The sequence below is a fragment of the Neopelma chrysocephalum genome, unplaced genomic scaffold (assembly GCF_003984885.1).
Source record: "Neopelma chrysocephalum unplaced genomic scaffold, ASM398488v2 Primary Assembly neopelma1_44, whole genome shotgun sequence".
NCBI lineage: Eukaryota > Metazoa > Chordata > Aves > Passeriformes > Pipridae > Neopelma > Neopelma chrysocephalum.
Window position 1 is genome coordinate 6480174 of NW_020897703.1, and position 13389 is coordinate 6493562.

At 42.0% G+C, this 13389-nt stretch overlaps 1 protein-coding gene across 3 annotated transcripts in view; it reads right to left on the reverse strand.

The window, feature by feature from the left end:
• Nucleotides 1-2460: 2460 nt before the first annotated feature.
• SATB2 (SATB homeobox 2) overlaps nt 2461-13389 on the reverse strand; it is a 227519-nt gene continuing 216590 nt past the window's right edge. For all 3 annotated transcript variants that reach the window (XM_027678203.1, XM_027678202.1, XM_027678204.1), the window contains one exon: nt 2461-5599. In XM_027678203.1, the coding sequence (XP_027534004.1) occupies nt 5144-5599 (456 nt within the window). In that variant the 3' untranslated portion in view covers nt 2461-5143. The remainder of the gene's footprint in view (nt 5600-13389) is intronic.

The window sequence follows — 13389 nt, forward strand, 5'->3', positions numbered from 1 at the left end:
AGGGTCGAGCTGCTCAGCAGCAGGACAGCCTTCCACACAGCCAAACCTTCTGGGGAACAGCAGCCACAAGTCACCAGCTCAGCAGGTGAGCCGCACTTTGCCTCCCACCACCTTTATTCCCCCTGGCTCTAGCGAACCACACCTGTCAGTCGCGCAAGACCAGCATTTGGCCATCAACAACCAAAAATTTTGGAAGGAGGGGAAAACCTGCAGAAATCTGCACTTGAACTGCTGCTGTCTCTCTCACCAGTATCATCTTTTCGGCTGAGGTAGGGCTGACTTACCCTCAGCACGCTCCCTAGCTGGCAAAGCTCCCCACTGCCTGCACCACAGCCAAGGAGTGAGCCCACAGGTTTCCTGCCATCACAGAGAGATGGGGCTTTCACACTCCTGAGCTGTCTGTATGCGAGCAAAAATTAAAGGGGTCTTGGCAGGGATGCCAGAGCCACCTCTTTCTGTGAACCTCTTGCTTCTGTGAACTTTTCCAAAGGTTTCAAGGGAGGCCTGCATTTGCTGCTCCCTGTTGGCTTTGTCACATCGCCTGCTCCTCAAGTCTCAGGCTGCCAGCGTCTCTCCCCTGGATGACTTGGCTTGTGTTATTTTGTGTTAAAACCAGTATGTTTTTTTAATGGCTATAAATAAGTTAAAAGTGCATCTTTAATTAATCACTGCACTTTATATTGTAAGTAGAGATTTTTTGTAATTACTCGTTTATGATTTTAAGATGCCATTTGCTCACTGTCAAATGTATCCAGCCTTTATCCCTCCATGTTTAATGAGTTCAGGATAGAAATAAAATTTCATCAATGAGGATTCTAATCCCTTTAGTCTAAAACAAATAATTGGTTACTAAGTAAATGGGAAGAGATTGATGGATACTTTTATCAAAGCAATAATGAACTTTGGGCAATAGTCAATATGTTCATAATCTTAAAACATTTTAAACTAATCTTAACATGTTTATTTTTCACTCACACAGGTTTGAAATTGGAAATACATATGTCTGGATGACTAAAACATGAACAACAAATAGGAGCAGCAGCATGTAAAGTATAGAGAAGTAGAAGCATTAATAGAAATATTTCTGCTTTAGCAGCTATTAAATGTTGGGGGTTTTTTACAGTTTGGAAGAAGAACCCATATGTTTATAGGATTTTTACCCCCCAATTAAAATATGTGTGTGTGTGTGTCTTTTTTTAAATCTTATTTAGCTACACACACACAGAGTGCGCGTATAAAATTCTCTAGCAGTGAAGTTGAGAGCTGCTTCTCCTTTTGTTTCTTGTCCTACTGGCAGGCAGAAAGGACACCCAATGCAACACCATCAGCACCTCCACAGTATCTGCCTGGGGTGCAGGTGTGGCTTTGAAGGCCAGTTCATGCCCTCTGTTACCTCCCATGCCCGTGAAGACCAGCGGACCCCAGGCTGGCCGGCCTGCCTCGTGCATCAGGACTGTGCCCACAGGTCAGAGCAGAGGCAGCACCGGCAGCCCAGGACCCTCTCAGAGGTGAGTACAGGGAGAGCAGTTGTGCACCCCAGCAAACAGCACTCGACTAAACGCTGTTGTGCACAGCTTCCAGGTGCCCCGAGCAGACAGAAAGATGCTTGTTTTTATTTGGTCTCAAATCAAATACAAGTGGCAAGCAGGTGGCTGGGTACCCAAAGATGTGGTTATTCCCCCTTCTTCCTTATTTTTTTCTCAAGAGAGCACATAGATATTTTATATAGGATATAAATAAGCCACAAAAAAGGGAGGAACTATTGCATTGGAACGATAGAAAAAATAATAAATGCTTTTAAAAATTGTTCTACCTCAATTCCTAGACAACTCAAGTCTGATGTGCAGTATATGATTTGTCTGCTAGGATTGAGTCCAGACACCACTTTGTTAGTTTAAGAATTTTGAGCAATTTTTTCCATTTATCTGTATTCTCCCCAAAAACATTTCACACATTTCTCAGATACATCAATCCTTCCGGCATTCCTCTACACACTCAGTAGGATGCCCTGCTATAAATATAATAAAGCCTTTTATTATGTCCATTAACCATGGACATGTGTGCTCCAAAAGTTTCCTGACACGCAGTCATTTGTGGCTTTTTAATTATAAACAGAAAAAAATCTACGAGCAAAAGAAGACAGCAGACTGGAAGTGGATCTTTGTGTGTGTGTTTTGAGTATATTCTCCTAAGGGCTGATGGCACCCACACCCTCCTCCTGATCCCATCAGAGACTCCCTATACGTGCACATACATGTGCACAGAAAGCCAGTAACACAACAGATCAATCCTGGGGGGTACAGATTTGTGAGCTGTGCTGACCCCAGGGGCCTTATGCAGGTTTTCAAACGCCAATAACACCGATCAACTCTTATTTCAACAGGCAAATATGCCCCCTCCGTTTTGCAGACCTTGCTCCACTTGAACTCGGCAGAAAAGAAAAAAGGCCCAGTAAATTACTTGACAAATTAAGTCATATTTATTGAATGCGTTTTATTTCAACAACCAAAAAATTCTAACAGCCTAACAATGCACATAAGTTAAAAATTAATTATCACTTAGTGATAACGAAGATAAAGTTGATTTACATGGAAAAAAGAACATTTACAATATGTTAATCCTTATTCACATTGTTGATACCGCAATAAAACACAATTTGTTTTTTTTATTTTTTATTTCACAAAAAAGGCGGAAAATTGTGCTTTGTTAAGAGGCACTACAAGAAAATTTTCTTTCTCCAAATAGATATTATATGATGGATATTGAATAAATAGACATATATGCATTGTAATTCGCAAAGTTCTGGCAAGACCACAGGCTAAAATGCCCACAGATTCACTTAGAACCACTGCAAAATTGGCAGTGAAATTAAAAATAAAAAGGCAAGACTCAGCATTGAAAAAATACCTAATAAAATTTTTGGTTGAAGTGTAAAAGATACCAAATGTTGATGCCATCATCAGATGAACAACCTTACTTAGCTTGGCAAAATTCAGTTTCCTTTCAAATGTATGGAGTGATTTCAGCTACAGGATAAGAAGACAGTTTTGAAAGCGTAGCTCTGAGAGAAACATAAAGCAGCAACCACTGAAATTCTGATTAAAGCTGCAGCATACTACAGAACTAAAGGATGAAGAGCAAAAGGGGCATTAAGTAAGCAACCCACCATAATTTGCAAAGGTATATGAAATTTATGCAGAGATACTCATGTTTCAAACATTAGCTCTGAAAAAATCTCATAAAAACTCCAGAGGTTACTGAGCAGCTAGAATTAGCTTGTATTGCAACGTCTTCTCCCTGTATATTGTCTGTTCTGAGTAAATATCTACACGTAGAGGTTTGTTTTTCGTTTTTAACTCCTACCTTTTATACCTTTCAAATATATAAATAGTATTAACAGTTATATTACATTGCCTGGTGTAGTAAACAGAAAGTAACTTTCAAAGGTATATTGCATGAGGTCTTTGTCAAGGTTACGTGAAAAGCCCATGTGAAAAAAAAAAGGAAGAAAAAAGCCAGAAGCCTCGTTTGTAGTGTTACGGCTGCAGTTTGAACAGGCGTCTGAAATCAATCCAGCTGCAAGGTGAGGTCTCTGTCTCGGAAATCATTGCACGGAAGTGAAAAGTAAATGCTACTTGGCGTCTCTTTCGACATGATGCCTCAGAGCGGGTGGATGCTATAGTAGATTGCAGCTTTAGTGCTCACGCCACTGGAGAGTCAGTCAGTGTTAGCTCTGCTTTATGTAAGGTAGCTGCTCCCAGGTCTCTGCGGGACCCTTGGCCCAGGAGGTGGGCGGGTGGGTGTGCAGGGCCTGGCGCGGCCGCGGCCCCGTGGCGGGAGGCTGGGAAGTGCCCGTGCCTCGGGAGGCTGGGAAGTGCCCGTGCCGTGGGGAGGTGGGACCTGCGGCTGAAAACACTTCATTTCACTGGCACAAAACACGTGACACGGAGGAAGCCCAGCTAAAACAGAAACACGGGGGAGGCTGGCGAGGAGGGCGAATGGGGTGTCAGCACTGTAAATCCTCGGTCTGTCTGCCATTTACCTGGACAGGATTCTCGGGATTGTGACATTTTGTGTCTCAATGTAACTTAACGTGTGTGTGTGTGTGTTTTTCACTTCAGTATAAACAAAAAGCATCGACAAGAAGGAAGCTTATAAATTTCAAGATCTGAAACAGAGAACAGGTAAATAAAATCCACGGTAAAATGTGGTTGATAGTATGAATTCCATACATCAAATCTCAACACATTTATCTCTTTTCTCTTTCTATAAAGACTTTGTTAATGGACAAGTCTTCTATGCACTGAATTTCAGTTTCAGCTATTCTGAATCCCATGAAAACTCATCTGTTCACTACAGAAAGGACTATCTGGAGAGTGGAACATGCTGTATCCTTTTAAGTGTGCATTGTGTTCAAAGTACTTTTAACTTACTAGTTTTCTTTTTAAGGTGCCCTGATTTGTTTTTCCATTTTCTCTCTTTTTTTCCTCTTTTCTTTTTTTGGCAGTGTTGATTTACGTCTTTAAATACCTCAAAAATTACCCATCAAGTTGCCAGATAGGAAGCCATATAATAATGAAAAAAAAAAATCAGGGATAAACATAGAAAATAAATAGGAATTCAAAAATAGTCACCACACCCTGAGAGCAGGCGGCAGTTTATCAAAAAGCCAAAGCAACTCATTGTGAAGTGGTTTTAATACATAAACAAGTCTCATCTTTAAAGAACTCATTTCACAGTCTATACTTTAAGGTTGTAAAGTTCCGTCCCATGCAATTTTAATATATATATATTTTATGTAAATATATATATACACACACAAAGTTGTAAATTTTCCTTCATTAATTTCATAGGACTTTTTCTTCCCATTTACTTGCTAGATGTCCCTTTCATAAGTGCAAGATTGATGAAGGCATAATCCTATGTGACTACAACAATTGCTTCAGTCAAATGTAGGAAGTGTAACACTCGAGTGTCTGTGTCAAGGCAATGTCTGATCGGGCAATGCTGAATTCATTCGGTTTGCACATGGATCATGCGCAACAGAAACAAACAAACAAAAGGTAAAAAGAGGAAAAAAAATCAAAAATAAAACCAGAAAATCCTTGGATCAATGTATTGCTTTCTGCGCCCCTATCTCACATTATCTCTGGTCGATGTCCGCTGGAGCCGCCTTGCTTTTGTCGGGGTTCTCCTCCTCAGGCTCTACTTTGTACATTTCCTCAGAGCCTTCCTCACTGTCGTTCTCCTCTGACTCTGTCAGCAGCTCCTCATCCTTGTACTCTGCCACGTCAACCACTGTTCCCAAATGCTCTTTTAGCTTCCCGTGGTGCTTTACGTGGTAACGTTGGTTCTGGAAGAATTTGATGATGGTGTGTTTGGGGAGATCCAGCTGAGCAGAGAGGGTGTGGATGGCTTCCTGATCGGGATAGAGACCCACGTCATGAATAAAGCTTTGAAGGATACCTAGAGCTTCCAAGGAGATCTTGGTGCGGGATCTTGGCTTTTTGGCACAACTGTCCTCGGCAGGTGGAGGAGGAGCCTCTTCTCTAGGTGGGGAATTCTCCTTCGCAGGCTGGGACTGCTGTCTGTGCAGCACCTAAAAGATCAAACAGACACAGACTTCACGTACATGCTGACCCCTTTGGTGCTTGAGATAAGGACACTTGTACAGGCCTTTACACAGGATCTACTTTGTTTTGGTGAGGAAAAGCACAATTAATATCCTTTCTCCACTACCTTTCTCCCTTTGAAGACAGCTGCACCAGTAACTACAGACTTAAAGGAGAAAGGGATATAAAAGGCAAAAGATATCAAATAAATATAAAGCCACAAAATAAATAAGAAATACAAAATGCAAGTAATAAAAAGAAATATAAAATAGCCAAAATAAAAGTTAAGTCAAAAGGTGTTACAGTCTCATGGTCAGGATGACTGGCCAGTTGTCCCATCTCAGACAAGTCATTCTCCTGCTTTGTTCCTCTTCTCCTCCTCCTTGATTCCTCTTGTCTTTTTAGGCTAGAGACTCATCATTTCTTCAAAATGCCAAGTACCACAAAGGCCTAGACACACATGGGATTGTCAGGTGCTACTTTATAATGAATAATGATTTGGCATTAAAATCCATCCCAGCTGCCTTATGGGAAAAAAAAATAATAGAAGTGCAGAGATTTGTTAACATTTCCCATCTATGAAGAGTGACAGCATAGTAGCTTCACATAGGTGGCTTTAATGTGTCTCCTGAACAGATTTCTTTGTATTACATCTGTAGCAATTTCACCAGTTGAGGACTTCTGAGTTCAAATAATTATAGCCCTCCATTCTGAGAAACCCTCTGGGCAAACACGCTTTGCAGTCTTGTAACAGATTTTCACCAGCAGTATCTCCTTTTCGGCAAGTTTAAAGAAAGCATATGTAGCTCTTAATCTTCCTAACAGCCACTTAAAATGACTAAGAAAGGGCCTTGTGCAGCCCTTATTCCAAGGGAAAAAAATACCTGCTCTGAATTGTGCAAAACACAGAGGAGTTCCACATGCTTTCTTTAAAACCAAATCTATACAAGAGAGATTAACCGAAAAAATCCCCTACAGGATTGAGGGCTGGATTTGCCCAGAGGTTTCTTCAGATGCAGGGAAATAATTATTAGAACTCAACACTCAGAGCTAACAAAATCAATATGGATAACTATTTTCTTCCACAAATAAGAGGGAATTCTGGCTCTTCAACCAAGAAGAAAATGTCTTTGCTGCAAAGTGTAACATCCAGAAAATCAACCCTACATTAAAGCTCTCTAAAGGGAAAAAATAAGGATAAACAATGGAAATGTGCTGAGAACTTGCACTGAATTTTACACATGTACTGAGGCACCAGTAAAATGTTACACTAGTCAAGTTATTACTGCAAGAGGGAAGTCCGCTGTGGAATATCAGCCTGTTATGCAAATAAATAAAAAGGCTCTATGCCGAAGAGCCCCTGATTCATTTCCTTCATCAAACGCTGGTGCCATAGTAATTTGTAACACCAGCGACCTCCAGGCATGGCTTCTGAAGAGCAGTTCGCAGTCCCCGGCCACTGCCCACCCTACATGTGGCCGGGGAGCTGAGCCTGGAGGAGAGGCTGTGACAGCCTGGCCAGGGCACTGCCCTTCCCCTGCTGCACCTGGTGGCACTCAGCCAGTCCTGAGGGGCTGCAGCTCCACCGAGCACAGAGGCAGGACACAGCACCACGTCCCTGGTGCCTCGATGAGCAGCTAAGAGCAGATGTCCCACTGGTGACAGGCAGGGCTTGCCACACTGCGGGCAAGAGCCGCTTGTGGGCAGAAACACTGCAAACCTATTTCAGTGCCAATACATACGTTTTCCTCCCAAGCACGTAAATGCTCAGGGTGTCATAGAAATGGGGCTAACCAAGGAGCGGGGGAAAGGAGAAACTCAAATGGAACCAGATACTCTGGTTTATGTTTTATTACATCTCTTGTAATAAAAGAGCATAATGTTCCAATGCATGGAATCACTCAGCTGCTCTTTGAGGATTTCTTTTTTGTCCATGGATTGTTTTCAAAGAGAAGGACTGACGTTCCCAAATAGAGGGGTTACAGACAAGTGAGATCCATACCTGCGTCAGCAGGGAGCACTGAAAGCAGCGCAGCCAGGATTGCTGACACTAGCCAAGGACCCAGCCTCATAAATTTGTCACACAGACTCTACCTACTTATCTCCCCTGTAGTGCCTTCTGGCCCTGGCCCCTGATACTGTAAGACCCAGAGCAGCCAAAATCAAAAGGATTTAGCACTACAAATAAACTGCCAGGGAACTTACAGGCAGTGTCACACGAAAAGCCACAAAGGAGCATGGCTAATCAGAAGCTGGATTCAAGTAGCAGTAACAGAGATAGAAACACATCCAGAAAGGGTGAGAATTACTCAGTTCATTCTTGTTGGACTTGGAAGGGGGCTTTTTTCCCTTTTCAGTTGACAAATAGCATGAGAAACAATCCAGCTTAAAAAATGTTACAAGACTTCCAATCAAATATAATGATGAAAAAAATCCAACAATACAGGATCAGCAGCAGTAAAATGTTTAATTTGAAGGAGATGAAGAGATGCCTACAGCATCTATAAAGCAATCAACCAAAGAGAGGGCTGAGAGCGGGAGGAAAAGAATTATTTCAATTAACCCTTCCTTTTCTGGAGTGACCTCTCCACCCTCTCCAGAAGAGAAAACACATAACCCAAGGGTTATCAGTGTAAAATATTAGAAAAAGGTTGGATTGTATTTCACTTACTGTTATCCTAAGTAATGAAAAAACCTAAAGATGCTCGATGTTCTTGTAACAGATAAATCTCATTATTTTGCTAGCTTCTGGGGGCTTTGCTCTGGATTGCCAGTGGCATTAACAAAGGATTTTAGCCACACTACATTTTTCAGTGACACAAGTTTACCCATATACAGAGGGGTGAATAAAAGCACAGAATTTCCTTCAGGTTTAGGCTGTGGTCAGTTTTGCAATTCCTTCTGACAATACGGACTATTTAACACAAAAGAGAATGCTTTTCTATGCAAACCAGATCAACTGCTGAGGCACACAGTACAATATGAAATCTAAATTACCTTTTTGTTAAATATTTACTTTAAACTACATTTGTAAAGCATTCTGATCAATTTGGGTGATTTGCTTACTTCATGTCTGATTCTGCACATCACAGCCTCACTGAGGAAATGGACCGTTTTTGGCAGTTCCATATTTTCAGATCTTGGGTCATTATTAAGCTCTTAAACCCACAGGTAAAATTTCAACTGGTTTCACGCACTGCTGTGCACACCCTGCCATAACACTTTGGTGTTTGGGTTGGTGCTGCTCTGAAGAAGGAATCATCACTGATCTTCTGTGACAAAGTACAGGGTGCAGCGCACTTTCCAGTGCAAGTAAACCCCCAACAGTGGTCTGATCTACCACCATGTATATGATGGGCTTCTGAGAGAGGGGACAAAAACAATGGCCATGCTCAGCTTTCCTTTTCCCAGGAAAGGAAATCTCCCATGCCCTTCCCCACCACTCCCCAGCCACAGGTGGGGCAGCCTCCTCCTCCTCCACATCCACTACCATCTGGAGCTGACTTCCCTTCCCCATCTACTTTCAAATCAAATGTGAAGATACAGATTTCCTTCCGTGCCCACAGGACTTATTTTTTCCATCCCTTCAACAGATTTGATTTTTAAACTCTACAGGTGCAGCTGCCAACTCAGCATTTCAGAACAGAGCAGCTTTGGAAGATGCTGCTTCATGAAGGTTCATTCAGGTAGACTTTCACCTCACACACAAACCCATTTTTTTCTAACAAATTAACCTGTCCTGGTAAAAAACTTTCAAGAAAATGACTATGATGGAAGTTGACTTTAAATGATAAAGTGACTGGTCTTAGATCGCACTGCACTGAAATATGATTTGAAGGCCACAATGAAAACCAGCTGGAAGCCATGTGTAAAATATAATAGTACATGCCTACAGGGAAGGAAGTGAGATATTGAATGATTAAATTTAGGAGAGTATATAATGTAGTGTATCATTACGGGAGTGATCAGGATTATTTGTAATAAGCTAAGGGTTTGTGGTCTATCTAAAATCCAAAGCCAAGAATTATTTGGGGGAAGGGATCGCTGAACTGTTTTACACGAATCCATTCCCCATGTCTCAAGGATGCTTCTGCAGGAGAAACCTGACTTCAGCGTTCCCACAGAAAAGAGAGGTGAGCAAACCCAAACTGAAAGATGAATGTCATGCAATTGCAGTCTGTGTCTGTACTGCATTTAATTTTGGCTGGATTCACTATGCCACTGATGTTTGTTTCCATTTCCACCCACTTTCTGGCTAGAACTAGACATGTAAAATTGGTGAGTTGCTAAGGGGAGCCAAGCAGGATATGCTTGAGCGGGGTACGCACACGCACTCGGGCAACAACAGCAGCGAGGCACCAGCTGGCAACACTCACTCCATGACATGCCACCTTCCATTGCCTGAGCAGCCTTTGCAGCACATTGGAATCAGGAACTGCATTGCTATGGGAAAAACCCCCGCTCTTCTGCTTCGTAGTGTTGTTCTGGCCCTCCCTTTGCAGATAGGATTACTCATGTGAGCTCCTTTCTGCTAGGATTTGCTGAGATGATGAGCTGCCCCTTACTAAGAGAACCACCAAAAATGTCACACTCTTGAAACATGGCATTTGCAACAGAGACTGACCTTGTTGAACAGACACCACCTTCCTCTGTGCACAGGGCAAGCACCAACAGGTACCTCAAGTGACATGTGTTGGCCAATATAAATTTTCATAACCCAAACCCACAGGAAGCAAAGTTGAATGGATGTGCCTTCTCTTTGCCAGAGGAAGTTTAAATAGGATGTTGGAAAAGATTTCTTCACTGAAAGGGTTGTCAAGCACTGGAACAGGCTACCAAGGGAAGTGGTGGAGTTATCACCCCTGGAGGTATTTAAAAGATGTATAGATGTGGCACTTAGAGACCTGGTCTAGTGGTGGGCTTGGCTGTGCTGGGTTAATGGTCAGACTCAATGACCTTAAAGGTCTTTTCCAAATGAAATGGTTCTATGAATCTATTCTGCATGGTGCGAAGGGGTCTTGCCTTTTAGCTTTTCTTCACATTTATGTTGCTCTCATAGCCAGCCATAACACTGTATCACACCAAGGATTTTTATGCCAAAGATGGCAAATTTTTGGCCTGCTTAAGGAGCCCAAAATAAAAGCCACAGAGAACACGCACATGTTACAAATGTAGGTCCAGTACCTGCACTTGGTACACCCAATACCAGTCCTCTATTACATCCCTTAGAGCATTCATGGCTAGTCAGCAGGAGTCACCACCAGTTTGACTCCTCACAAAAACAAGTCACTACATACCTCATGTAAACGAGCCTGTTGGAAAAGTTCATTCCCAAAAGATAGCTGAAGTCAAAGGGAGGGTGGAGGACAGACCTAAACAAAGTGTTCAGCTGCACTTTACTGAGCAACATGTCACTTCTGCAAGCTGAGAGCTCACAGGCAGTGCCTAGCTATCATGTTAAGAGTTTACTTAAGAGACAAACTTTGTCACTTTGCAACAAAATCTTATACCTAGAAGGAGGCACTGTCCTTCTTAGCAGATTTTACAGGAATAATCTGGAGAAGATAATCCATTCAAATAAACAGCCTTACACTCCCTAGCCACGGTCTCACTTTCTTCACATACAGAAATGTGCGAGAAGAGAACAGAGTAAGCTGCTGCCATAAACAGGCTTGCACCCTGACAGCCTCCCAGGCCAGGGCTCGCAGGGGTAAGAACATTAATTAGACACAATCACTGTGCCAAGACTCTTTACAGGTTTTTAGGAATGTCTGTCCAAGAAACTGTAGCAGAAACTGTTGCACCTGTGTTCATTTCTTTCCTATTCAAAATGTGGCTCTTAGACTACTCTTTTTTTTTTCCCTTGCAAAAATACATTCATTTGGGTAAACACTGCAGTACTAGTTGCAGTTCCAAAGGAAGTATTTTCTCTGGACTCATTCTCAGAGTGATTTCACACCTTGACACCATAAAGCTGTGTTAAAGACTGTGGTTTAGTTTCCTTGCTTTTCTTGGATTATACAGTATCCTAAGGTCAAAACTCAGGGAAATCCAAAACTGTTATTAAAAAAGAAAAAGTATCTATGAAGTGATGACAAATTGCAGACTACAGGTGTTAGATTACATTTTGACTCCAGGCAGGTTTAATATACTTTAGTTTCCTTTTACAATTGCCCTTAGCAGGTACTGTTATCGGTAAGGGATTTAAAAAAATATATGGTACTCAATAAAAGAAGACCGTGTCAAAAGAAATCAATATGAGCGTGCAAAATGGTAGGAAGTCTGACATGGATAAATATGTTCACTTTCATCTAACTTCAATCTGAGCTTCTTTTAATTTTGTAGCTCAAATGCTGGCACACATCCTGTGCATTTTCCAATGCACCTTAGTAATTGCTTCACAAGAGTAAACACCCTTATTAGAGATAATTATAATATATGTCTGTGATATGATGTGCCCCGTCTCATGCAAGCCAGACCAAACCAGCCAACCAGAACTGGTGGCTACAACAGCTTTTAAGCCAGCAGCCCTGGGTCCCATTCAGCTCCAAAGACAAAGCAGTCACACAGTAAAAAAATCCCCCAAATATTCAGGCCTTTCCTATCAGCCTTCATTTGCTCCTGACCACCACTGGAGCCAGAATATTGGATCAGACAAGCCCTGTGTCTTAATCTCTCAGCTCTGAGGTACAAGTCACTCTCTGAACCACACAAAAGGGGACTGAGAGAGAACTCTGAAGAGAGAAATGTGTTCCATGGGGAACCTGAAGTCAAAGGCAAGTTTGGTTTTGAGGCCAGAATGCGAGCTGGTTGAAGTAATAACATTTCAACATCTTTGGAACACACTAGCCACATGCTTCCCTTTGCTTTATGGTGGTTGCCTTGCTTAAGGGCAGGAAACAGGCAGTGATCTGAAAGCATGGCAAGACACTGAACAAACACTCAGCCTCTGAAATAGCAGCCCCATCCTGCAATTCTTCTCCAGGACGAAACTGTCAAAAGTGGTCAAAAAGGTGACAAAAAAGACAACAAGAATTAAAAAAAAAACAAACCAAACAAACAAAAACCAAAAAAAAAACCCAAAAATCAACAAAACTTTCAGTTGTACATTGCTTTTGCCATCCCATGCAAAGTGATAAGTATAAGCAAAACACAATTAATCTTGACTTGAAGGCAGGGGGAAGGTGTCTCCCCCCCTCCCTGGCACACACTGCTCCCATTAATGCTAACAGAAGCTTAGCATGCATCAAAGAGCAAATACACCACAAAACATTTTTAAGAGCTATCATCACTGGAGATAAAATATAAATTACAGCCTGATTACACTGCGCTGCAAAGAGGCCACATGTGCAGCATAGCTCGCAGTGACAACTGCAGATGACCAGATAACTTTGGGACAGGTCTAAGGTTACTGTAAAACATCTGTGCAGTGGAATCTTTCCTTGTCTTTGCTTTCCTTTCAAGAAGCTGTGGCACTGCTGTCTGCACAGTTGTTTGAAGAATGTTTACAAATCAGCTTGACAAAGAGAAAAAAAAATTCTGCCATCACTTGACCACAATCATGATCTTATTCTTCAGTAATGCGTGGTTTATTTCCCTTTCCTGATCTCTGTTAATAGACAGCACGTGCCTACACAATAGCCACTATTTTGTCTGTATAATGTTAAAAAAATAAATCACAAAACTCTGACAATGCAGAACAGTGTCCCGGTGTTTCCTGGGGTAACTGCTCTCCCTCGAATGCTAACTCAACTCTTCCCACAAAAGCACAGGCACA